The sequence below is a fragment of the Telopea speciosissima genome, chromosome 6, assembly GCF_018873765.1.
Source record: "Telopea speciosissima isolate NSW1024214 ecotype Mountain lineage chromosome 6, Tspe_v1, whole genome shotgun sequence".
In the NCBI taxonomy this organism is placed as follows: Eukaryota; Viridiplantae; Streptophyta; class Magnoliopsida; order Proteales; family Proteaceae; genus Telopea; species Telopea speciosissima.
The window spans coordinates 51028313-51055000 of record NC_057921.1 but is presented as its reverse complement, the minus strand read 5'-3'; the positions used below and the strand labels follow the sequence as shown (position 1 = coordinate 51055000).

Below are 26688 nucleotides of genomic sequence, written 5' to 3'. Positions count from 1 at the left end.
GTATGGTAGGAGATAGAACCTTGTCCAATATAAATCCGCTGCAGTTCTTGAGCTTCAATAATGTGGAGAGATCCTTTGGCAATGTAGATGAATCAGTCCAAAAGACTTGAAGTCTTCAATTATCGCAAGTAGTGTACAAGCTTCTATCGATCTAAAAAATTTTCCATAACATGAATGAGGTCATGGAGGGCAGCAACTGGATCTGTAGATCACCTCATCAGTGCTGCCCTAGTGGGAGGATGAAGAACAAGGGGAAAGAGAGGGGAAGAAGAGAATGAAGGGAAAGAGGGGGGAAATCAAGAATGGAAGGAGAGGGGACTGCCCTAATTCGAAACCTTCTCTGATGCCATGTTAGCAGACCTGAATTAGAGAGTAATTGCTTGAATGATCAATATGATCAACCAAGCATTGTATTTATAATATGAGAGATTACATTCTAATAACCAAAGTACCCCTAGTACAGCGACTTAACTAGGAGGTACAAAGAAATAAAAAATACAACTGTAAAATGACTAGAATACCCCCACGGTATTCTGGTGTACATAATTCAACAGTATATGATACACTTTTATTTTTTGGGAGATACATTATGGGATGTAAATTTCAGAATGATCTTGGATGCATTCATATAGTAGATGTAGAATTTGTAATAGAGTTGATGATACAGTAGATGTAGTATTTATAATAGAGTAGATGATACAATACAGTTGTACACAATAGAGATAGTATACTATGGTGTTACTGAGTAGTTGCGAAAATATAGTAGTTTCAGTTTTCGCTGCAAACTTTTGATACCTTTGATACATAAGAATATTGATGAATGTTTATAGTTCCGCACATGATTGGTTACAGTATTTCACCGTTATTTAACGGCGGTCTGTTAGGGCCAGGACCATATCCTTATCCCGGATTTGGGGAGTTACATTCTACCTTATAGCCTACTTGGTTGAACCCAAGGAATTAAGTCTCGGAGCGTATCGTATCGTATCGTCTCCGCCGATACGTCTCAGTATCGGTCGAGGTCGATACGATACAGGTTGAGACGTATCTTTTTTTTTAAAAATGTTAATGTCTCGACTGTATCGAGACGTATCGACCGAGACGTACTGAGACGATACGATACGATTGATACGTATCGATACAGAGGAGAGTTTTAAAATATTTTATTTTATTATATTTTAAAAAACGATACGTATCGAGTCGTCTCGATATGTATCGATATGTATCGACCGATACATATCGAGACGACTCGATACGTCTCGATACGTATTGTTAACTTAAAAAACACATGGCCATTTCATTCTTGTCACCTGAAACTCGATTTCTAGCAGTCCTGGAGGAAAAAAGCTCTTCCCAGCTTTGAGAAACCCTTCCAAAAAACACATTTAAACTTGCTTTTTGGGTAAGATTTCTTGAGGGCTTTCAATTCTTTGCCAAAAACGAACTTAGAGGAGCTGAAATCACATCATTTGGTGGATCTAACAGCCCACATTCGAATTCAAAAGCTGTTCTTGAAGGGTTAGGTAAGTTTTTTGAAAAAAACTTGAATCTTTTGCTTTAATCTTTGATTTTTGGTATGAATCAAAGAGAATATGTTAAACTAACAAAGAAATTGCATTCTTTGTATGCATTTACAAAGATTTGGTTTCAAATCCATGTTTCTTTGGCCATTTTTACCCAAAACCGAAAATTCCTTCTTTAAAATGATTTTTTTTTTTTCAGGGTTATGGTTGTATTTTCCAACATGATCACAAATGAAAATGTTAGGGTTGGATGGTTAGTTGTTACCTTTGAGGTTAAGCCAGCCGAAAACTGATCCATTATCACCCTAAGGGGTAGATAGTGTAGAGAAAAAGTATGCTGTAATTTTGTTGGGGTCAACTGAGAAACATCCATATTTTGGCTGCCCTTTTTTTTGGGGAGGGGTAGATAGTGTAGGAGATTTCTCATATGAAATTAAGAAAACACATCTTGAACAGGTTTCAAACTCTTCTGGTGCACTTTCACAATAGGTGCCACTGTAATCCTACGTGCCTATAGGGACCATGCACTTTACTAGTTCACTTCACCATAAACCCATCGTTGCATTAAAATTGGGTTCACTGTGAAACTGTGGCCATAGAGAGCATCATCTCTATGGTGCATCAGGCTAAAACTCAAGCTGGAGAAGTTTTCATTTAATTTTTTTTTGGTGAATAAAAAATTCATTACCTGTGGAAATTGTGAGTCCTTGTGACTAATTGATCACAGCCCCTCTTTAATTATAATAGATGAGAGAACATTCTAGAATAGGTACAAGGATGATAATAACCCTAGGACATAAATACCCTTGAACCCATTTTACAACACTCCCCCTCAAGTTGGTGCATAAATATCAAACATAGCCAACTTGCTAATAATAGACATAAGACTCTTGCTATTAATGCTCTTAGTGAGAATGTCGGCTAGCTGATCTCCTGACTGAACAAAAAGAATGCATATGCTTGCTCCAGCTTTTCCTTGATAAAATGACGATTGATCTCAACATGCTTGGTACGATTGTGTTATACTGGGTTATGAGCAATACTTATTGCTGATTTACTATCATAGTAAAGGTGCATGGGCATCTTAACGGGAACACACAAATCATGAAGAAGACCTTGCAGCCAAAGTAGCTGACAAATATCGTGGGCCATAGCCCGGAATTCTGCTTCAGCATTGGATCAAGTAGTCACCGATTGTTTCTTGCTCCTCCAAGTCACTAAATTCCCGCCAACAAAGGTATAGTACCCAGCGGTGGACCTCCTGTCATTCGAACATCCAGCCCAATCTGCATCGGTGTAGGCCTCAATCCGTAAGTGTCCCTAGTAAGAAAAGATAACACCTTTCCCAGGTGCAGACTTCAAATATCTCGAATTTCCCAGTCTCCCCCTACACTTGAGATTGCTTTTGTTTCTGTCCCATTATTCCATCCTTAAGTTCAGCTGAAGTGTCTTCTACTATGGGAACATCAAGAGAAGTAATCAAAGGCACCTCCTCTTTACTAGAAGACTCCCCCTAAAGAGGAGTGTGAGATGGAAAATACACCTCAGTTTTGCGAAAAACCACATTCATAGTAACAAATAATGTTTTAGAAGAAGGATGATAACACTTGTATCCCTTCTGCGTAGCAGAGTATCCCAGAAAAATAAAACACAACCCCTTGGGATCAAATTTGCCACGAACATGATGATTCCGGGCAAATACACACAGCCAAAAACCGTTGGAGGTACCACAAAGGAGGAAGAACCCATCAGCACCTCAATGGGACAGCGGGAAGACATCATACGGGAGGGCAGCCAATTAATTAGATATACTGCCAATAGGACAGCATCGCCCCAACATTGAGGTGGAACATTCATGGCGAATAGTAAAAATCTAGCGACCTCCAAAAGATGGCGATTCTTCCGTTCGGCGACACAATTCTGAGCTGGAGTATCCATGCAAATCGTCCGGTGGATAATGCCATGGTCCGACAAATATTTTTGAAATGCACCATCTACATATTCCTTCCCACTGTCTGATCGAAGGATCTGCACCTTAGCATCAAATTGGTTTAAATCATTTTGTGGAAGAGTTGAAAACAGGTAAATACATTACTTTTCTGATGCATAAGATACCGCCGGGTGGTACAACTAAAACAATCTATGAAAGTTACAAACCACCTATATCTAGAAGTAGAAACACAACAGGCAAAGCCCTACACATCCAAATGAATTAAACTGAAAGGAACCAAACTACGATTATCTGAAATAGGATAAACTGCTCGAGTTTGCTTTGCAAAAATGCAATCATCACAACTAAAATTATTGGGATTACAAGTTTTCACTAACTGGGAAATAAAGAAAATAAAACACCTAAAGGAGGATGACCCAAGCGATGATGCCACCATTGCAAATCAGCCAGAACAGAAGCAGACGAATCAGACTGGCAAACCATTGCTGATGGAGAATTGTCAAGCAAGTACAGACCACCAGCCACCTGATCACAGCCAATCGTATCTCCCGTTACCAAGTCTTGAAAAAGACAATGATGAAGGAAAAAGGTTACTTTGCAATTGAGGTCTAGGGTAAGAGTACTAATAGAAAGCAAGTTAGTGGAAAACTTGGGAACATGTAAAACGAATGAAAAAGATAGAGATGGAGTACATGTAATGGTGCCCTTTCCCGAAACTGAGGAAAGAGAACCATCAACAAAACGAACTTTTGTATTACCTGATAAAGGAGCATATTGGGAAAAAATGAATAGGGGAACCAGTCATGTGATCAGTAGCCCTTGTATCAATTATCCAAGTATCGGATGTGATAGAGGAACTATTGACCACAAAAAGAAATACCCTGGCTGGTCAGAAGAGGAAGATGGAGATGATTTTAAAGTCTCTGGCAGGGAGGTAGCCGATGTAGTAGATGGAGTTGGTGAAGAGGATGAGTCCAATCGAGTCACCATGTTGCGCAGGGTGTGGAAAACTTCCTGAAAAAATAGATTGGTCAGAAGTAATGGTATCTTCAAAGGAGGCCTGGTTTGTCCTGGCAAAGGAAGAACGATTCGGACCACGACCCTGAGTATTTGTAGGTCGTCCATGCAATTTCCAACATCTTTCCCGGGTATGCCTATCCTTGCCACAATAATCACACTTCACAGGGGCACGATCAGATGAAGAATGATTACCAGTACCACGTGAAAGACCTCCACGAGATGGAGTTTGAGAGGTGCTAGAGAGGGCTGATCGTTCCTGAGAGACCGAGTGTACCATGGCAGTACGTTGACTATCCTCAGATTGAATTGTAGCATAAGCTTGCTCCAATGTTAGGAAAGGATCTCGATTCAGGACATGGGCCCGTATTTGATCAAACTCAAAATCGAGTCCTACGAGAAAATCGAAGACGCGAAGACCATTTTCCCATTTCTTAAAAGCAGTAGCATCAGTCTCACAAGTAGTGGTAAAAGACCCATAAAAATCTAATTGTTGCCACATGCTATGCAGAGTAGAATAATATCGAGAAACAAATAACTCCCCTTGTTTAGTATCATGGATCTTCTGACGAAGTTCGTAACATTGGGCAGCATTACCAATTTGGGAATATGTGTCTTTTGCAGTCTTCCAAAATTTTGGCAGCGGTGTCAAGAAGAAGATAGCCCCTAGCTATGGTAGAATCCATCGAGTTGATGAGGTAGGACATCACCAAAAAATTGGAAGTCATCTATTTGTCTTGCAGAGGACCAACAGCGGTAGGCATAACAAAAACGCTAGTAAGAAATCCGATAAGACCACGAGCACCAACAAGAAGGTAGAAAGATCTCGCCCACAGAGCACCAACAGAAGGAAGGTGCCTTAGTGATGGCGGATTTTAGGCCTATTGCTCTCTGCAATCTTTTATACAAATTTCTTGCCAAAATCCTCGCTTTCGGGCTTAAGGCTATTGTGGACCTACTTGTCAGTGAAAATCAATCAGCTTTCATTCCGGGCAGAAATATTTCGAATAATATCCTCCTTTGTAGTGAGATTGTTAGAGGTTTTGAAAGGAAAAATCATTCTCCATCTGCTCTCATGAAGATTGATATCCACAAGGCTTTTGTTCTCGGGGATGGGACTTTATAGTCAAGGTGATGACTAAGATGGGATTTCCGCCAGTTTTTATCATTGGATCCACCAATGCATTTCTTCTCCTAGGTTCTCTGTTTTGATCAATGGTAGCCCGGCTAGTTATTTTGCTTCGTCGGTGGGTATTCGTCAAGGGTGTCCGCTCTATCCTTACATCTTCACTTTGGTTATGGAAGTTTTATCCAGGAACATCCAAATTTGTATTGATCAGCAACTCATCACTCCTTTGCCCAAGTGCAAAGCTCTCGAGTTCTCCCATTTGGCCTTTGCAGATGATCTCATGATATTCTCCAAGGCCTCAATAAGCACTTTTGAAACTATTATGTACTGTCTGCAACACTTCCAAGATCTTTCTGGGCTTCAGATTAACCCAACAAAATCTCTTCTTTTTCTAGTTGGAGTCTCTGAAGCAGAAAAAGCTGCTTTGATTGATATGTCTGGGTTCTCTATTGGTCATCTTCCTATCAAGTATCTGGGCTTGCCTCTGATTCCGGTTAGGCTTTTAGCTCATCACTGCACTCCTATGTCATAGATCTCATCAGGAAAAGGCTCCAACTTTGGAAAGGCAAGCTTCTCTCCTATGCAGGGTGGCTGGTTCTCATCAAATCTGTCTTGCAGTCATCTTATATTTTTTGGTCTGGTATTTATGGTCTCCCTCGCTCTACAATCAAGTCCATGGAGTCCCTCATGTCCCCTTTTCTTTGGAAAGGCTCTGACTCCTCTAGATTTCTTCGCTCCATCAACTGGGCTTCAGTTTGCCTTCCTCTGAAAGGAGGTTTGGGTATTAGGCGAACCAAAGAGGTGAACTTGGCTGGAATTATTAAGCTGATCTGGAAGATTGCCTCCAAAAAGAGAAGTATTTGGGTTGATTGGATTTACTCGGGGTTGCTATGCTCGGATTCTATATGGACTGATACCTATGAAACTCAGAGAAGAGAAGAGGAAGTGAAGGAAGAAAAGGAGAAAAGAAGAGAGAAGAGTTGCAGTCGTAAGATTTTTCTATATTCAATAGAAGAGCCAAAAGAATATAATACATAGGTATAGGGTAAGGGTAAAAAGACAAAAAAGGGCCTCATAATGGGGCTTAAGGAATCTCGCGCTAATCACGAGATCCTGTTTGGACCCCACGACAAGCACTCTAACACTCCCCCTCAAGCTGGAGCATATATATCAATAATGCCCAGCTTGTTACAAATATACTCTATCCTCCCATTACCCAATGACTTAGTAAATATATCTGCAAGCTGCTCTCCAGTTCTGATATGGCTTGGAAGAATCACTCCACTCTACATCTTTTCCCAAACAAAATGGCAATCAATTCAATGTGCTTCATCCTCTCGTGGAACATAGGATTGGAAGCAATATGAATTGATGCCTGATTATCACACCATAATTGCATGGGAGTTGGAACCTTGAACCCCAACTCAGACAATAGCTGTTGTATCCACATTAATTCACATGTTACTTGTGCCATAGCTCTGTATTCTGACTCAACACTGGAACGAGCCACAACACTCTGCTTCTTGCTCTTCCATGAAACCAAATTTCCTCCAACAAATGTGCAGTACCCAGTAGTCGACCTCCTGTCAGTTGGAGATCTTGCCCAATCAGCATCTGAAAACCCTTCAACTCTACTATGTCCATGATCTTGATACACAATTCCTCGACCTAGAGCCTTTTTGAGATACCTTAAGATGCGTACAACTGCATCCCAATGAGATGTCCGAGGAGAGGAAAGGAACTGACTCACCACACTCACTGGAAAAGCAATGTCAGGTCGAGTAACCGTTAAGTAATTCAGCTTACCTACCAATCTTCTATATTTCTCAGGATCATCAAGAGCATCTCCCCCTTTAGCCACAAGTTTCACATTCTGGTCCATGGGTGTGTCAATAGGCTTAGACCTAAGCATACCTGTCTCAGTAAGTCAGTCCAGCAAATACTTTCGCTGTGATAGAAAAACTCCTTTCCGAGACTGTGCCACTTCAATTCCCAAAAAACATTTTAACTTCCCCAAGTCTTTGGTCTGAAATTTCTGTTGAAGGTATGACTTCAACTCTGCTATACCAACTGAATCATCACCAGTGATGATAATATCATCAACGTACACAATCAGAAAAATCCTCCCTGCATCTGACTGTCTATAAAAGAACGAGTAATCACTTCCACACCTGGACATGCCAAAGGCTAGAAAACTTCAGTAAATTTGCCAAACCATGCACGAGGAGAAGACTAGTGATAATGCAGCGGAAGCAATTTAAATAATAGAAATAATGGCAATAATAGAGAAGACTAGTGATAATGCATTTATATATATAATACTGAAGTTTGAGTTACATTGATAGTTTCACACAGTAACCCAAAATAAAAAGGGGAGTAAGATCTATATAATACTAAGTATACAAAAGTGATTTATAAAACAAAAGAGTGGGGAGATAGCCTGGTCTGTCAGGCACTTCAAGAGAATGCACAATCATCACACGAGCACGAGACATCGTGCTCCACATACAGCGGAGTATCAACTCCATGAGCAATAGGAGGGTCCTGAGCGGATGAAGCTCCCACAGATACACCAGCAGCAGTAGAAGTAGTATCATCTGAAAAATATAAGGATCCACAGGGGTGACCTTCACTGAGCCCAGCAAGGGAAACACACAAGCATATGCAGATAGTCCATGATGAATGACCTAAGTTAAGAATGCTCCTAACATTCATACTAGGTCTCATGGGGTATAAGTGCTACTATAGTAAATGTGATATCCTCGGTCCCGGAAACACATAACCAGACGTCGGTCACCCGGGCGATACCAATCTACTACGGTGGGGACCCGGCAGCTCAGGCATTACACATCTGATGCTAAAGAACCCCCAAATGCTAACCCTACTGTTTGTTCCCATTCCTGTAATACTCTTCGGATATGGGACAGTGAATGGCATTTCAGAATCATCCCTTCGGACCTACCACGGGTTATCCAACACCTCTCCCCTGTTGGTAAGGGCCATAGCACTGGGTTAATGCCAGTCCTAACCTATGCATTCTAATATGATGGCATATGTTTCAATAAGAGTAGTACATTAAAGCTGTCCAACAACATCATCATAAACCACAGTAATTCCAAGAACAATAATATGTGCAATGCAATATTAAAATGCATCCTAAATCATGCACATCTAATGTAAAGAAATAAAAGCTAATAAACTACATGACTAGAATTATAAAATTGATGCATGGTATGGCAGCCAAAATAAAACAGAAATTAATAACATAAACATACCAAATTAAACTCAAATTCTCTTACCTAAAGTTGGATGTGTATCCAAACTAAATTTGCTTCCAATCTCACAATAATAACTTTAATAAGCTGGCTTAACAGTCCTATATAACCATTGAATAGTGTGTATTAGTTATGGTAGAATCTAGGTCAAAACCCCTAAGAAACAGACCAACAAAACACAGCAGAGGGGCAGCCGGATTCAGGCTGCCACAGGGGCCGGATGTCCGGCTGGACTTCCAGAATTGGGGTTTTTACTCCTTAGGGTTAGATCTTCACATGCACAGCCCCAATTTGGTGGAAAAGTGTACAGATACAGGCTATCTAGTTAATTGGGTCAAATTGGACTCAATAACAAGTTCAATCTGGGGATTTGCCCAATAGTTATCAATTCCTAAGTTTAGGGCTGAATTGGGTTGTAGTCTGTAAGGTATTTAAAGAAGAAGAAGAAGAATTAGAGAAATTCAGATTAGGTTAAGGCTTACCTGAACTGGAGATGAAAGAGATGGTAGCACCCAACTCCAATCTTGGTAGACTTCTAACTCCAAGCTTCCAATTAGACCAAGGTTTCAAACCCTAGCTTCTTCTCTTCTCTTTTCTCTCTTTTCTTCTTTTCTTCCAAAGCTGAAATCGATTTGGTCTCTTTTAGATGGTAGGAAATGAAATTAGGAACTAAGTTATGTTTATATACTAAGCCTTAACTAAGGCTTGTTTGCTTAGTTAAGTAAAAACAGTTTTGAGAAATCATTTCCCTAATCTAATTTTATAGAATTAATGTATAATTACTTATATTTAAGTCACCTATTTGATGTCATATGACATAATTAAGAAGGGTTAACTAGGGTAGGCTATGGGGAATTGAATTCCACACTGGGGACATGGGTCCCACAAGTGAAAAATACCATTCTGCCCCTGAATATTGATTAAGCAATATATTATATATATATATACATAAGAATGGAATAATACTTACAATTTAGTCTATGAAATGGAGAGTTTCTGCATGTGTGCATCTAAGCATGTCTGACACATGTAACTCAAATGCAAGCAGCCTGCAGAATCCTCAGAGCCAAGAATGGCTTGCTGTGATGACTCCCCGGAATCCTCCATAGGTGAGTCAGAGAATTGATCTGCATCCTCCACCGATGCAGCTCACAACATCGAGGCAGCCATCGCCACAGAACCAAATCCTGAAATCATACAAGTTCCAAAGTTCAAATTATACCCGGATTTCACAACCCGATCTGTAGATGTAGGGTTTTGGGGGGGGGGGGGCGGAGGGAGGGGGAGAGAGGCCCAGACCTGGGAGAGACTCAAGGGGAGGGGGATGGTGGGGATCAGGACCCATGAGAGATGATGGCAGAAACCGTGGCATCTTTAGGGATACCAGAGGAGTACACCGAACAGGGGCCTACAGTGTTAAAGAAGACTCCCAAAGGATGCCAATGGTCAAGCCAGAGGGAGGTTGAAGTCCCATAAGAAATCTTGGAAATGGTAGCTCTTAGTACTAAGGGTTGGAGGAGGAAGATTTTGCGCCAAACCCAGGAAGAGTCTGAAGGTTGGTGGACAATCCAAATGGAGTTTTTTAAGGTGGTAGGATTATACCCAGTTGACATAGATGGAGTCTTGCTTACAGGATATTTTCCAAAGCAATTTGAGAATACCAGCCAAGTTTGAGTAACGGATTCTATACAAACCTAGACCACCTTCAGCTTTGGGGAGGCAGGTGGCCGCCTAGCTAAGGGGGTGAAGGAATTTAGGAGATTCCTTACCTTTCCAAAGGAAAGTATAAAAGAGGGATTCCAGGGCTTTGATGGTGGATTTGGGGAGCCCATACATGCCAGACCAGTAGATATAGGAGGATTGGAGAACTGATCTTATCAACTCAACCCTCCCAACATAGGAAAGAAGCTTACCCTTCCAGAGTTGAAGTCTTTTACGGATGAGATCTAGCATGGGGGGTACAATGATGACCAGTCAGCCTAGCGGGGATCAATGACAAGCCTAGGTACTTGACAGGGAGGGATCCAAGGGAGAAACCAATTAGGCAGAGGAGAGTATCCTCCACATCAGTTTCAGTCAAAATTGCAATGAAATTACAAGTTTTCATTTAATTAATTTCACGTGACAATGACATTGCTGGTTTAATTGTTGAACTGTGCTCCACCTTAAATCGTTTCAAAGTTCAAAATTTCAGTCAAAATACCAAAATTTTGACGGTTCATCTCAGCTTTCATCCCTAGTCGAAATGAAACCACCAGCGACTTGACAGGTTTTACAAGGTTTCGGTCAAAATTTTGATGAAATGACCAAAATGAATGAAATGGTCAATCTTGCTGAAAATTACTGAACTTTACCTTGAAATGGTCAAAGCTGTCGAAATTTCACTCGAAATGGTTGAAATTGAGTATTGCTTTCCAATTTTATGGTTCTTTATTCCTATTTCACATTTCAATTATTTTTTTATGTTGTATGTTATATAAATTATGTGTACCTATATAAGGGAAAGGTTGTTGTAGGCTACAGATTATACTAGCAACCTAGGGTTCGAAGCCAAACTACCACTCTGAGGTTTTTTTTTTTTTTTTTTTTCAATATGATGATTCAAATATATGTAAACATGCTTAAATAGGAACTTCAAGAAGTAGTAGGACAAAATTCCATCGTTTGGCCACCGAAATGGCCATTTCGAGTTGACCTGCAAAATGGACTAAACTTCGAGTCCATTTCATAGATTTCAACAGTACATTTCGGTTATGACCAGGGTGAAAATCCTGGTCGAAACCGAAATTTAGAACCTTGTTTCAAAGCCAGAAATCATATGAATGGTATAATTGTCAACCAGAACTGAAGTGGCAAACCAATCAAAAAGTCATCAGAAAAACAAAGAAAGATTAATATACATGCTGTAGTTCTGGTGCAGCAAGAAGTGAAACAAGATATGGTGTAATTTGGTTTGCAAACACATAACAAAGAGAAGTAGTAGAGAGCTTGAGAACAGGAGGAAGAAAAAAAACCCCAAACACACTGGTTTAATGGACCAGGTTTGGGAGAGAATATTTCTCTTCCTTAAATGTGGAAATATCAATGCTGACTTTGTTTACAGCCTAAGTACTTTTATGCTATGGGTAACTTACTAAAGAAGCTAGAACTAACTTCTTCTATAAGTAGAGGAATATCTTATTCAATAAGATAAAAGCTAGCTTGCTCAACAAGATAAAAGGTAGCTTACGTAAGAAGCTAAAACTCCACCTTAGATTCACATGACCTGCCACATGACTCTTTAAATAACATAATTGGGGAACAATACCCTTACGACCCTCAAAAAGACTATTGACCCATTACTAATCACTAGGACTTATGGCTGGCATTCCTGAGGTGGTGCCGTCACCACCCAAGTCCCCTTCTCACCAACCATCTCCTCCACTCCCTACCCCCCCTCCTTCCCCTTCCCCTCCCCAGTCTGGCTTGGCCTAGAGTGCTCTGTTCAGCCAAACCCCTATGTCCTCCTGGGAAGGCCTCCCTCTTCAATCTGTCGCCCCTGCAACAATTGGAAGCTCCAAGGTTGCTCATTGCCTGCCTGGGGTATTGGACGATGAGGCCTCTCTCTGGTTTAACTATCGAGTTGGCCACTTCATTGGAAGTCGACCACCTTTCCATATCGTCAAGTTCTCCCTCACAAAACAATAGAGACTACAAGGTAATTTAGAGACTTACTTGATGGACAACGGTTTCTTCATCTTCAAGTTCTCTGATGAACAAGATAAGCTACGAGCTCTGGACGGAGGACCTTGGCAAGTTGGTCGGAAAACCATTTTTATCCATCAATGGAACCGTCAACTCCAATTGCATCGTGTTGACTTAAATACCATTCCTCTGTGGGTATTACTTCCTAGTCTTCCCCTCCACTTTTGGTGCACAGAAGACCTCAATATCGTTGGTTCTGTCATTGGGACCCCTCTCTACTAGGATGCTAGAACCAAGAGGAAAGATCGCCTAGCTTTCACCCGTATATGCGTTGAGATTTCTACAAACAAACCCTTGCCCACATCCATTACGGTTCATGATGGAGACCACTTCTCGTTTCAGCAAGAAGTCCCATACGAATGGACCCCTCCACACTGCCTGGTCTGCAAACTTTTTGGCCACGACCCTAATCTTTGCTCTACCATTCTAACTGACGGAGCCCCCTCTGTTGATCCTTCTATTCCCAACTCCTCCACCAACCCTGAGACCATTAACCTCCACCCTCCTTGGCCTCCCCTAAGACCATTCCCAACTCCTGTCCCGCCTCCTTCCCATGACTCAAACCCTGCTTCTGGGTCCCGAAATCCCTGTCGTGACCGGTCTCTCTACCATCGCCGGAGAAGGCAAAGAATTCGAGAAAAGCCGGCATCTGGCTCTTAGTTGGGGAACTCTTCCCTTGTTCCCTTCCACTGGTCAATAACCCAACAGGGACCTAATATAGTCCTAGATAGGTAGGAGACCTACTAGGAGCCAGACAACCAGGACCTGTTGAGCTGTTGGTTCGATGGGGGTACAATTGAGGTTTTAGGTCAAATTTAGGGTTAGGGTTAGGTCAATGAAAGTGTATCTTATATGGTAAAGCTAGGCAGGTGTAGGGGAGTCTAATGAAATAGGTTTTATGGGTTTTGGATGGGTAGAAATAGGTTAGATGGATTTGGGCAGCAACTAGGGTTAGGGTTTTAAAAGGTAGAAGATGATGGAATCTAGGGTTTATAATAACAGGAAATCAGGTGGTTGAATGGGCTTAATATTTAGGTTAAGTGTGGGTAGGGTGGAGGGGAATATATGCTGAAAGTTACTGCTAAATCAGATGGTTAAATCTGGAGTAATGGAGGTTGCCTAGAAGAGATAGGAGAGAGGGGTAAAAGTGTAATTGCAGACAATCGGATGGGTGGATGATGCTGAAATTTGGATTGAATCTCTCTTAGGGTTTGAGGAAGATTCGATCAAAATTTTAGCAGGTTCTAATGGTTAGATTTTGCTGGGCAGAATTCTTGCGAAAATCACCTTGTATGTGACCTTCTAGAAGGGAAGAAGAATAGTTGTAGGTTTTAGGGTTCGAATGGATCTATGGTATTAATGGTGGATGATGACGGTAGTAAAGATTGATTATTGGTAGTGGGTATTGATGGCTTGGGTTTAGAGGATTAGCAGAAGAAGGTTGATTGCCAAAACAGTAAATTACTTACTTGTATAGCAGATCTTCAATGGCAGCAACTTGAAGATCAGAATTAGGTCCTCCCGATCTACAAGATGCAAGGAGTCAATTGGAGATCCACCAATCCCTTATAACAGATACTCTCGGTCTACAAGACGCAAGGAGTCAACTGGAGATCCACTAGTCCTTCACCTTGATATGACTCATAAGGCAACACTCAACAGAGCAGAGCAACAGCTATGGCAGCAAACAAAAGCTTTTTCATTAATCAAATTCGTGTTCAATGCTGGCCTCCCTTACAAACTTATATAGAAGACTCAAAAATAGACTTAGACACTAAAAAGAAAAGGCCTAACCCTATCCTTAACCTATTAGGTAACTTAAATAGACTAGGAAACTGGAATAGACTCAAAATAGAGCCCTAATCCAGCCCAACTAAACAATTAAAGGACAAACTACTAAAATCACTTAAATTGAACCACTGGTTTAAACCAGCTTTGGACCGGTTCAATTTGACACATTAAAAACATGAAAATAAACCAAGTATAGGGCTAATCCCGTATGCAACCTATGTACCCATATTTTAGGCCCATTAAAGTAGCCTATTACATAGAAAACCCATGGGATCAAAGGCCCAACACATAGTTGTCATGGCGTCCTGGCGCTGGGAGAGGTGGCATATCGAGCTACGCCATGGTGGATGTAAATATATCGTTCGATATGGCTTCCATGGCATCGCCATGGACGCCATACCACGATATGTTGGCATATTGGTCGATATTTGTACATATAAAAGTCAGATTAAAATTTTTTTTTTTTAAACCATTTAATAGCTTAGATGCTTTTTTATTAATGTCTATTGGAGGTGTAACTTAAAAGTATACACCTGCAATACACTATCAATTTATCAACAATAAACATATTACCCTAATAATTTGGGGGAAATAGAAATCGCAAAAGGCTAAACGCCTAAACAGTTCGAGACTTCAAGGTTCTCCTCAGAGAGTCGAGACGGCGGAACTGAGGAAGAGTTCGTGAGAGTTGAGACGAGATTCCGGCAAGCTTCCTGCAACTCTTGGCAGCAGTTCTTCACTCCTTCGAAGTAGCGAACATCTCCAGCAAGTCAGCAACCTCCAGGACTCCATTCCGGTAAGTTTTTATTATTTTGTAATTTGTATGTTTGTTTAAATTGGTTCTTCTTCTTCCTCCCAGTCCTCTGCAACTCGATTTTTGAGTTCAGTTCTTCTCCTCCCAGCAGTCCTCTTCTTCTTCTTCTAATCTTAACTTCTTCTTCTTCAGTTCTTCTCCTCCTAGCCAGTAGTAGTAGTATCGTTTTTTTTTTTTTTTTTTTTTTTTTTTTCCCCTTCTTGTCTTGCACAGCCACACATACACAGTTACAGTGTTACACACAGAGACAGGGAGAGAGTTGAGAGAGGGGGGGGGTTAGTAGTCCTCTCGGTTTTTTTATTTTTCTCTTTTCTTCTTCGCAAGTCGCAACTACTTGTACAGTGGGAGATAGTCGAGAGAGAGGGGGGCCTCTTGTTTTTTTTTTTCTCTTCTTCGCAACCTCTTTGTTCAGTCTCTGTGAACAGGGACTCAAGGAGATAGTCGAGACTCAAGAGACAGAGGAGAGCCTCTCGGTTTTTTTTTTTTTTTTTTTTTTTTTCTTCTTCGCAACTGCTTGTACAGGGAGATAGTCGAGAGACAGGGGGGGGGGGGAGGGATTTATTCCAGTTACAGCCACAGTACTCTGTTTTTTTTTCTTTTTTCTTCTTCTTGCCTTGCAGTTGCAGGCTTGCTTACAGCAGACCTCTCAGTTTTTTTTTTTTTTCCTTTTTTCTTCTTGTTGCCTTGCACTTGCAGCCTTGCAGGCTTGCACACAACCTCTCGGTTTTGAGCTTTTCTGCTTCTTGCCTTGCAGTTGCAGGCTTCCACATAGATAGAGAATGAGAGGTGTTTCATTTTTTTCTTCTTCTTGCCCTGCACACAGCCACACACAACAGCAGCACATATTCAACTCCATTAGTCCATAATTCAGTTTTTTTTTTCCCCCTTCAACTGAATGTTATAGCAGAAAAACCAGTACTTTGATAGTTTGATTTTGTGTTTTAGTTCAGCCTAAAAACCAGTTTAATTGAGTTTAATTGTTATTTTTGTTTTGTGACTTTTGTAGTCTCTTTCATAGTTGAACTAATGGATGGTTCTACACAAATTAGTAGTGGGGGTGAAAATATTGTAAGTACTGGAGCCACTCCAGGATATGATCCAAGCAAAGACCCAGTGGCATAGTATATTAGTAGTAGTGTAGTACACTTTCATGTTGATTTTTGATGTGATAGGACATATATTATAGCATACTCAATGACATTAAAAATAGAGAAAATAAAAAATTAAACATGGTCGACATGCTCGCCATGGCAACGCCATGGCGGGCGACATGTCGATATATCGACGTGACACCCTTCCACCGACTTGGATCGCCGTGACGCCGTGACAACTATGGCCCAACATATATATAACCTAACCCTAGACTTATTCCTACTAAACTATGCCCATTTCAGTGATGAATCTGCAGCAGGACCTTTGGTAACAACCAGCTCCCAACTTTGCAACCTGATGTCGATGGTGACCTCTGCTTTGCTGTCGAGAATGTGCCTCCTCCTTCGGATAGGGCCTTTTGGAGGGCAAGGATCCAGATAGCAGACCCCATTTAGCTGAGATTCTCCTATCATGCTAGGTTGTGCTTCTTTCCTCTTACTATCTTTCATCTTTCACTTGTCATTTTCCACTTTCCATTTTGTATCTATTGTCATATTGCATCTTTCCTCAGTTTCCATTTCTTCTTTCATATTGCATCCCCTGTTAGAACTTTTGTTGTGTTTGGATCCATGTAGCCGACCCCATTAAGTTGGGATAAGGCTGAGTTTGTTGTTGTTGTAATGTGCCTCCTCCTTCTTGCTCCTCGAGAATCTGCGAGAAATCTGCATCGGCCGCCCCATCCCTACTGATGGTCCAACGAGAAGAGAGACTGACGATTCTCATTGATTCTCCCCCATACGAGTCGGCGTCGCCCCCGAGGCAAGCTCGATCTCCAAAGTGGTTGATGCCTTGTTTGGTCGCTTTCCTTTGACAAGGCCCTCATCAAATGCCTGTCATCTTTCCTCCTTTCCTCCCCTCCTCTTACCTTTTCCAATCGCATCTTCTGGAAGTTGTCAATCCTCTAACCCCACTCTCTTGCCTCTCGGCATAGATACCCCTCAGGTAGGCCCCTCCTCTCTCTCCTTTCCTACTCTACCCTCCTCCCTTCCGTCTTTGAATTTTAATCTCTTAAATAGGCCAGCTCCTGTGACCAGCCCATTAATTCCCTCCTTCAACTCCTTAGGCCCATCGTCCTCTTCCTCTATCCTTTCTAGCCTGGCCCGCCTTCTCTAGCCCACCCCTCTAGTGTAGGGTTAACCCCTATTACGCCCCAGCCCATGGCCCTCCCTGATCTTCTCCATCTGCCTATTGTCCCTCGTCTCCCCCCCCCTTCTGTTTACCATCGGCGCAGTTCTAGCTCCCCTCCATTTCCTAAGAAGCGGCCTTATATAGCCTATTCCATGTCCAGCATCAAGAAGATTATGCCTCTAAGCATGGATATAAGAGGTCATGCCCTTTGTCGTGGCACTTTGGATCCTTATACTTCTGGATAGCGCGCTTTTATCGAGGCTGAGTTTGGTTCCTTGTTGTGGCCCGGATTTTTTCCCCTTCTAGTTTGTTGTAATTGATCGGGACTCTCCCCCTTCTTTTTGCAGGCCAATGCCTTCCCTCTTGTTGGCTGGACCTAGTATTTGTTTCGCGTTTGTATGTTCTCTCCCTCCCCCTTTTTCTCTCCTCTGGTAATGAAGTTTTTGTTCATCCAAAAAAAAATATATCACTAGGACTCCAACAATAAAGAAACAAGAAACAAAAAAAGAAGAACTAAAATTCTTTAATGTGAATGATCCCTATGTTTTCTTTTGCATGAAGTTCATCAACAATCATGTAGTTCTATGACAATTTCATTGTTGAATGACAATAAATATGTCCAAACGTCATCTCCTACAAGTTCAGATACAACCACTTCATGCCATGTCATTCCTAATTGTTGAGATGTGTTACCCAATATTATAAGGGTATTTTTGGTATTTTATTTATGCTTTATTTATGTACTTTTGAACAAGGGTAGAATTGTAATTTGGGCTGTGACACTGTTCACGTGAACAATGTTTCCCTTTGTGATCTCTTTTATTATTATTATTATTATAAATAGAGAGCTTGACTGATCTCATTGATCATTCAAGCCATTCACGAAATTCCTGTTTTGTTAACATGGTATCAGAGCCAAATACACTCTGATCTAGGTTTTCAAAACCCACCTCCCTCCCTTCGATTTTTTTTCTCCTTCCCTCCATCAAGCTTCTTCCCTTCTTCTTTCTTCCTTTCTTTTGATTCTTCTTCTCCCATCAGGGCAGCACTACTGAGGTGATCGTAATGATCTAGCTGCTGCCCCCAACATACCTCCTTTTTTATGCCTCTTTTTTGGATCAAGTGGAGCTGAAGAACTGTCTGCGATTTGAAGATTCCTATTTTTTTTTTGGAGATCAGGCCTCTACATCTGTTTCGGCTGCATCTTCTATTGTGGGATCTTTATTTGATATTGTTCTCAGCCCCTATTCACTTCATCAGATTGGTTGAAGACCCCAGCCCCTTATCGATCTCTCTTCTCAAGGTTTTTTTCAAAACCCTGACATTAATCGATCTTGGGGTTGGGCTGTTGGTTCCTGCTGCATCTGATTGGCACCCTTGCTGCCTTCATTCGACATCATTCCCAGCCTACATATCTGAGATTTTTTGCTCCAATACAGCCCTCTTCTATTGGGGGTCGATTCCAGAAATTTTTTTGGATATTTTTTGGCTGTTTGCTACTTCATTGAAGATTGGTTACCTACTGCAATGACTAGTTCAGATTCTTCTTCGGCCTCTTCTGGCATTGATGGCCAGCCCCGGACTGATTTTCTTCCCCTTGCTGCCCCAATCAAACTTGATGGCTCTAACTACCTGAAGTGGTCTCGGTCTACCTATTTGACAGTAGCTGGCCATGGCCTCACTGGCCATCTTCTTGGGACCACAACTAAACCAGTGGAAGAGGGTTCTCAGCTCAACAAGTGGTTATCTAATGATGCGATGGTGATGTCCTACTTGATCCATTCTATACAAGGGGATATCTCAGACAATTTTCTTCAACTGGACACAGCCCATACTATCTGGAATGGTGCTAAAGAGACTTATGGTCGCACGGGGAATGATGCACAAGTCTATGAGATTAGAAAGAAGGCTAATGCCACTACCCAACAGGAGCTCTCTGTCTCCAAATGCTATGCTACCCTCAAGAACATGTGGCAGCAATTGGATCATTACTCCGACTATCAGCCCTCTACTACTACTGATCTGGCTGCCTATCGCAAACACGTTGACAAAATACATGTCTATGATTTTTTGGCTGGACTAAATATGGAGTTTGATCCTATTCGGGTGCAAGTACTTGGGCAGTCCCCTTTTCCATCCCTAGAGCAGGCCTTTGCCTTGGTTTATAATGAGGAATCTCGTCGGGCTGCTATGTTGCATTCCTCTACTGTTGATTGATCCGCCTTGCAAGTTGCTTCCAGTACTCCTTCTCTTACCACTACTGATGGTGGTACTGCTGTCCCTAAAGGTCCTGTCAAGTGTGAACACTGCAACAGGCTCTATCATACTAAGGCTCAATGCTGGAAGCTCCATGGGAAGCCTGCTGATTTTGAGGAAAAGAAAGCCCGTGGGAAGTTGTTTTATCCTAGTCTAGTCAAGTTGGGCATGTGTGATATCTATGCCCCAACTTGAGGGGGAGCATTGAGATTTGTTACCCAATATTATAAGGGTATTTTTGGTATTTTATTTATGCTTTATTTATGTACTTTTGAACAAGGGTAGAATTGTAATTTGGGCTGTGATACTATTCACGTGAACAGTATTTCCCTTTGTAATCTCTTTTATTATTATTATTATAAATAGAGAGCTTGACTGATCTCATTGATCATTCAAGCCATTCACGAAATTCCTGTTTTGTTAACACTAATTTATTCAAGCACAACACATAGTAGGACTTTAGCTAATTGGATTTTACCCAATAAGTAATGAAAATGAGTACCCTGTCCAAGATAGTGAGTCAATGTACAAAAACGTAAACAAAGTGCGTGAGATATAATAACAATACCTGGAAACCCCAAAATAAGGAATATACGTATCTTGTAAGGATGCTAGGCTCTGTGGTAAGATTAACAGTTTGGATGTAAATCCCAAAACTGAAGCGACCATCTTCGCTAAAACAATCAGTAGCATTTGCATTGTCCTTCCAGGATATCCATGTCGAGTTTTGTTCTACATTTCTTATAAATTTCCCAATATTCTCCTTGTGTCCGCAATCTATAAATGCAGTACAAACTTCCAGCCCAGAGTCATTGCAGGCATTTCGTAGACACTGATTAACTCTCTGAGAAGAAAGTTAAATTGGTAAACCAAAGGAAGAAAGGAAGTCCAATAGTGAAAGTGAAAAAAAAAATGTCTATCTATCAACAATATGGGGAAAAAGTTCATGTAAATATAAAAAACATAAAGCTATCACATTGTATACATAGTAAAACCAAGCAATCCTTGTTTCCTCAACTGCTGAGCGGTTGTGTAGTGAAATCAACCAAAAGATGAAATCTGTGGCTAAATGTATGAACTTAAGGAGATAGTTGTAGTGCACATCAACAAAGTTGAGGAACGGAATGTGCAACATGATGTACATGAAGAAGCAAGTCAGGCCCCTTTTCTATTCAAGATTAGCCTAGGCCTGACAATCAACAATGAGTGCTAAAATATCAAATTTGCACTCTAAACTAAGCCACTCAATTGACTTTGGGCAGAGAAGTACTCATGACTCTAACTAGAAGATACCTATAAGCAGTGCTGGCCCTTTCAAGATTATCAAGAAGATAAAGTGTGAGCAACAATATTTTTGAGTAGCCAAAGGATATTGTCAATTGCAACGTCTTCGGTAAAAGACCTCATTACATATCATGGTGACCATGATCCAACTTCACAATGAGATACATCTACAGCTCATTTATCAACTGCCCCTTCATGAAGCATGCTCATGATGATCAATTTGTTTCCATTTATGAGGGTAATTTTCTCTTCATAAGTGGACGGGATTTGATGTAGGATTGAATTCAACAAATTAGCGTAGTTGATCAGTCAGGTTCAAATCGAAAACAAAGAGAGTAAGAAGGTACAAATCTGGTACAAATATGGAATATGGTTCAATTTTTGATATAATTCTAATAGAAGAACTTGCAAACATAGTTCAAGAACTCGCGAGATTCGACCGAGATTTCTTTTTTTGGGAGGTCGAGTCGAGTTGGTATACAAGTTCTCAAATTACATTTTCTCGGTCGAGATCTCGGGTAACTCGAGATCTCGGGTCGATCCAGATCTTGACCCATCTACTTCTTTAAAAGTCATCTAACTTGACAGAACTCGATATTTCGCGATCGAGTTCTGTCCAAAAGCTATTTTCTTCCCCATTTGAAGGTTGTGACTCAATTTGCCTCTAGGTTTCAAGTTGTAACCTGCAGGAGAGTTGATTCAGCTGCACATTTGAAGGATTCAGCTACACATCTTCAAGATTCAACTCAAATTTTATATGCTTGTTGTGGAGCACTATATGGAACAGTGCAGCAACACTATGTCATGGGAAGGCAATGTGGCACTACTGGGGACTGAATACTTGATTCAAACTCAGTTTATGTGATGATAGTTGTAACTTGTAACATTGTTAAACAGTTTGATGTATCACTTTAACATTTCTAATGCTTATTTAAGTTGTTTAACTATTAATTGCATGTTTTGCTTGCTTTCTAGTACTAAATTATGTGTAGAGTAGGGTATTTTAGTACGTCGTCACCTACAAACTTAAGGTCCGAATAAAACTCCTATTTGGACTTTGTTTTTGCAAATCTGATAATGCCATTGTGTTTAAATGGCCTAAAATAGGCTGAATACCAAGTTTCAGACCCAAACAAGGTCTAAAACCCACCGAGTTGAGGTTTCGAGTTGAAAAAAAAAATGTACCAACTCGACTGAGATCTCGGTTTTTCCTAGGTTCGAGTTGGGGTCGAGTTCCGAGTTTTAGTACCTTGCTTGCAAATTCGGATGGCAGGTTTAAAGCCAAGAAGAGGAAGTCAATTGGGTATCTTTGAGGCTGTCAGGAAGAGAAACGAGTAGTAGCAGCTCGATGAAGATTTGAAGTAGGAGCGTTAGGTGTGACAGAAATAGCTCATTGCTTGACTATTTCAGATTTTGTTATCGAAACAGATCATAAAAAGGAGCGTAACAGGGGACAGGGAAGATCTATTTCAGATTTGGTTATCGAAACAGATCATAAAAAGGAGCATAACAGGGAACAGGGAAGATTCAGTAGCCTGCTGAGGCCCACAGTATAGCTGAGGCTCTCAAACTGAAAGTGATCCTCTGGAGTCGGTGTCACCCAAGGAAGGCCTGCTTCTGAGAAAGCTGAATTATTTCCATTAGTTTTTCTTTTGGGTTATTTTTGGAATATCTTCTTTGTGTGATTTTGCTTCTGTTTGAAAGTTCAGTTAGTTACCTATTCCACAAGACCAAGATCTCACGATTCCAAGTCGTATAAGAAGAGCTCGGACCAATTACGACGCGATATTATTCTGTGACAGGAATTCTTTCTTTTGTAAGCTATAATTAATTTAGGAAGTTTTAGGAAGGGTTTGTATCTTTAAGTAGAGCTAAAAAAATATCATATTACAGTTTGTAAAGATGGATTCTATTGAGTAATTTAGAATTTTTTGTTGGGGCATGTCCTTCATCCATTATAGGTTTTTCTTCTTTGCTGTTTACAATTTTCAGTCATTAACCCTAGGTTTCCAACAGTGATTAAAAACTGTACTTGGGCTCTCACGCCCTTTTGTTAAGACATATTCCAGTTTCCCATTGTTCATTGCAAAGAGGTTTCAAGGTCTAATAGCTAGATCAATATATTAAAGGTACTTATATTATTCGAGGGGGTTCAGTTCTCCCAAGTTGAAGAAAGAGGATGGGAAACATGGACAGCCAATCAAGGTTAACGATAAAGGGTAGTGATTCGATGCCTCAATCCTGAGACTAATGTGCTTATTTTCCACTATTATGCAATATACGACTTATATAAGAGCTTGTTAGATGGAGAACACCAAGTGGAGACGAGTCCTTTTGGGTTAGCTATGAAAAAATTATTACAGCTTTTTTTGTTGAACCAGAATTATTCAATGGTTTATTAACTATTTGAGTCCATGCTAAAAGGTTGGCTAAAGATTTTACAATGCCAGCTGCCAACCTGATGCATCAACCCTCCTCCTTTATCCAGGCTTGGGAACGGCAGCAAAAAACACTGGCGGAGTCCAGAGGGAGAACACTGACCAGGGTGTTAGTTACAGAAATCAGTCTGGTTTCTTATGTAATTATGCATATTACATGGAACGAGGTCTCCCCAAGATCTCGGTAATATCAAATCTTTTTTTTGAAGGTCCGAGACGAGACCTCGTACAAAATAAAAAAAGACATCGACTCGACCGAGATTTCGTGTCTCGGTCCAGATCTCGAACCAAGATCTCAGTTTGACCGAAACCAGACCAAACCCAGTTATAAAAGGCCCTTATCTCAACCAAGACCAGTCGAAATTTCGATATGTCTCAGTCAGCTCGGTGGGAAAGCTGTGGACTTCCAACAATTGATCTCTCTTCCCATTTTTTGACAGAAAATCGCCGGATAACTCCAAGAAACTCGTGGAAACATCAATTTACAACAAGATTGCACTGATTTGAAGAAAATTGATGTATTTTACATTTTTGCATTCCTAATGCTTATTTAAGTTGTTTTACATTAATTGTATGTTTTCTAGTACTAAATTATGTGTAGAATAGAGCTTATTAGAGACTGTGTACGTCGTAGCCTACCAACCTAGGGTACGAAGTCAAATTCCTATTTAAACTTTGACTTTTCAAAATCTGATAGTGCCAATTTGTTTAAATGGCCCAAAATAGGCTGTTTACCAAGTTTCATGACCTACCTAGGTCAAAACCCACTGAAACCAAGCAATGAGTTCAACCAAAAAAAAAAATGCACCAACTCGCCGACCCAACTTGGTTTTCTGCCTGGCCGAAACCAGGTTTGAAACCGAGACCTTGAACCATGGCATGGAAAGAGATCTCAGTCGAAACCAACCGAAACCACTGAGATATTTCGGTTTCCCAAGAAACCGAGACGAGTTAAGGTGGGAATTTAAAAAGTACAGGGTTTCGGTTGGTTTCGACTATCTTCGACATGTTTCGACAGATACTTATTTATGCCAAATATCAGCCAATTCCAAGAACAATATACGCTATCAAACTTGGGTCAAAAACCACAAGTACCATTTTGTGAAAATAGTTCATGCATTGTGTTTAGAATGTCAAAAATAGGCTCAATACAAAAAATCAGATAAAAAAAAAAAGAAGCATTTCTGGGCTTCGAAACCACCAACTCGAGTTGGCTGGAACAAAATCACAGGTTTTGACCATATCTTGGTTTCTGGCTGGTCGAAACCCAAGTTTTAGAATCTTGGTCTAATGAGGATAAAGGAGTATTGCTGAGTTATGTAGCCCACAGGGGCATTATGGGGTTTCCCCTCCCCCCCCCCCCCCCCATAGCCAACTCATTAGATAGAGTCGGTTATGAGGGGGGTATTTCTGTAATATTTTGTTCTCCTTTTTTATTATAAATAAAGAGGCTTGGTGATCCTATTGATCACTCAAGCATTCATTCCTAAAGGCTCCTAACATGGTATCCAAGTAGGAATTCTGATCTAGGCTGCAGTCTTCTGTTAGTTTCTTTTTTCTTTTCCCTCTCCCTTCCCTGCTTTCCACGACTCTACCCTAGACCCTTTTCTTCTTACCGCAAACCTCTTAAAACCTTCTCTATCACTCTCGGCTCTTCTCAACCATTAAGGGCAGAGCTATGAGAGTTGGAAATGATGTAGAGATCAAATCAAGGGAAGAGAAGAGAAGAGAGAAGAGGAAAGAGGTGATAAGGGGAAGAAGAAGAAGAAGAAGATAGCAACCGAATGATAGGAGAGTTGTTTCCTCTCCCCTATTTGATTCACTAATATGAAAATAGTAAATTACAACCATCTCCCTAGGGAGGTAAAAGGTAAAACAAGAAAATACAACATAAGTAAATAAAACACTACACTAATGCCCAAACTACCCTTATTACATAAACTCTAACACTCTCCCTCAAGCTGGAGAATAAATGTCATACATTCCCAGCTTGCATAACAGGGTACTGAACTGATGAGGGATGAGCCCCTTGGTAAAGATGTCAGCTAACTGATCGCCTGTCTTAACAAAAGGAGTACAAATGTATCCTGAGACAATCTTCTCCTTGATGAAATGGCGGTCCACTTTAATGTGCTTTGTTCTGTCATGTTGCACAGGGTTGTGTGCTATGCTAATGGCAACCTTGTTATCACAATAGAGTCTCATAGGTGCCTCAATATCAAATCCCAACTCTTGGACCAGCCGTCTCACCATAGAAGTTCACATACTCCATGAACCATAGCTCTAAATTCTGCCTCTACACTTGACCGAGCCACAACTGGTTGCTTTTTACTCCTTCATATGACCATATTACCACCCACAGAAGTACAATAGTCAAATGTAGATCGTCTATCAAAAACTGAACCAGCCCAATCAACATCAGTGTAGCCTTCAATTCGCAAATGATTGTTCTTGGCATATAGGAGACCTTTTCTTGGAGAGGACTTCAAGTATCTGAGGATCCGGTAAACAACATCCAGGTGCCCACTCTTGGGGGCATGCATAAACTGACTCATCACCCCAACTGCATAGGTGATATCTGGGTGAGTCAAAGAGAGATAGATCAATTTCCCTACAAGCCTCTGGTATTTGCCTGCATCAACAAGGGAAGGTCCACAGTCTTCTCCTAGCTTATGATTCTGATCAATAGGAGAGTTTACTGGTTTGCAACCCAACATCCCTGTCTCTTTCAAGAAGTCTAGGACAAACTTCCTTTGACATATATTTATTCCTTTCTTAGACCTTGACACTTCAATACCCAAGAAGTACTTTAAGGGACCCAAATCTTGAATCTCAAACTGTTGAGCCAAGTAGGTCTTCAGCCTAACTATCTCAACCCTATCATTTACAGTGACTACAATATCATCAACATAGACAATAAGGGTTATGATGGTACCATTACCTCGCCAGGTAAATAAAGTGTGGTCAGCTTAGCTCTGGGAATACCCATTTTTCAAAATGGCCTGTCTAAGCCTCTCAAACCAAGCCTTCGGAGACTGCTTGAGACCATATAGTGCCTTCTTGAGCAGGCACACTTTCCCTTCAGCTGAGGGACACTTGAAGCCAGGTAGAGTATGCATGTACACTTCCTCTTCTAGATCACCATGGAGGAAAGCGTTCTTCACATCTAACTGATACAATGGCCAA

General features: G+C 40.9%; 1 protein-coding gene across 1 annotated transcript in view; it reads right to left on the bottom strand.

The window, feature by feature from the left end:
• LOC122664251 (probable cyclic nucleotide-gated ion channel 20, chloroplastic) overlaps positions 1-26688 on the bottom strand; it is a 144728-nt gene that overhangs the window by 44569 nt on the left and 73471 nt on the right. Inside the window, exon 8 of the mRNA XM_043859997.1 lies at positions 20349-20624. Within this exon, the coding sequence (XP_043715932.1) occupies positions 20349-20624 (276 nt within the window). The remainder of the gene's footprint in view (positions 1-20348; positions 20625-26688) is intronic.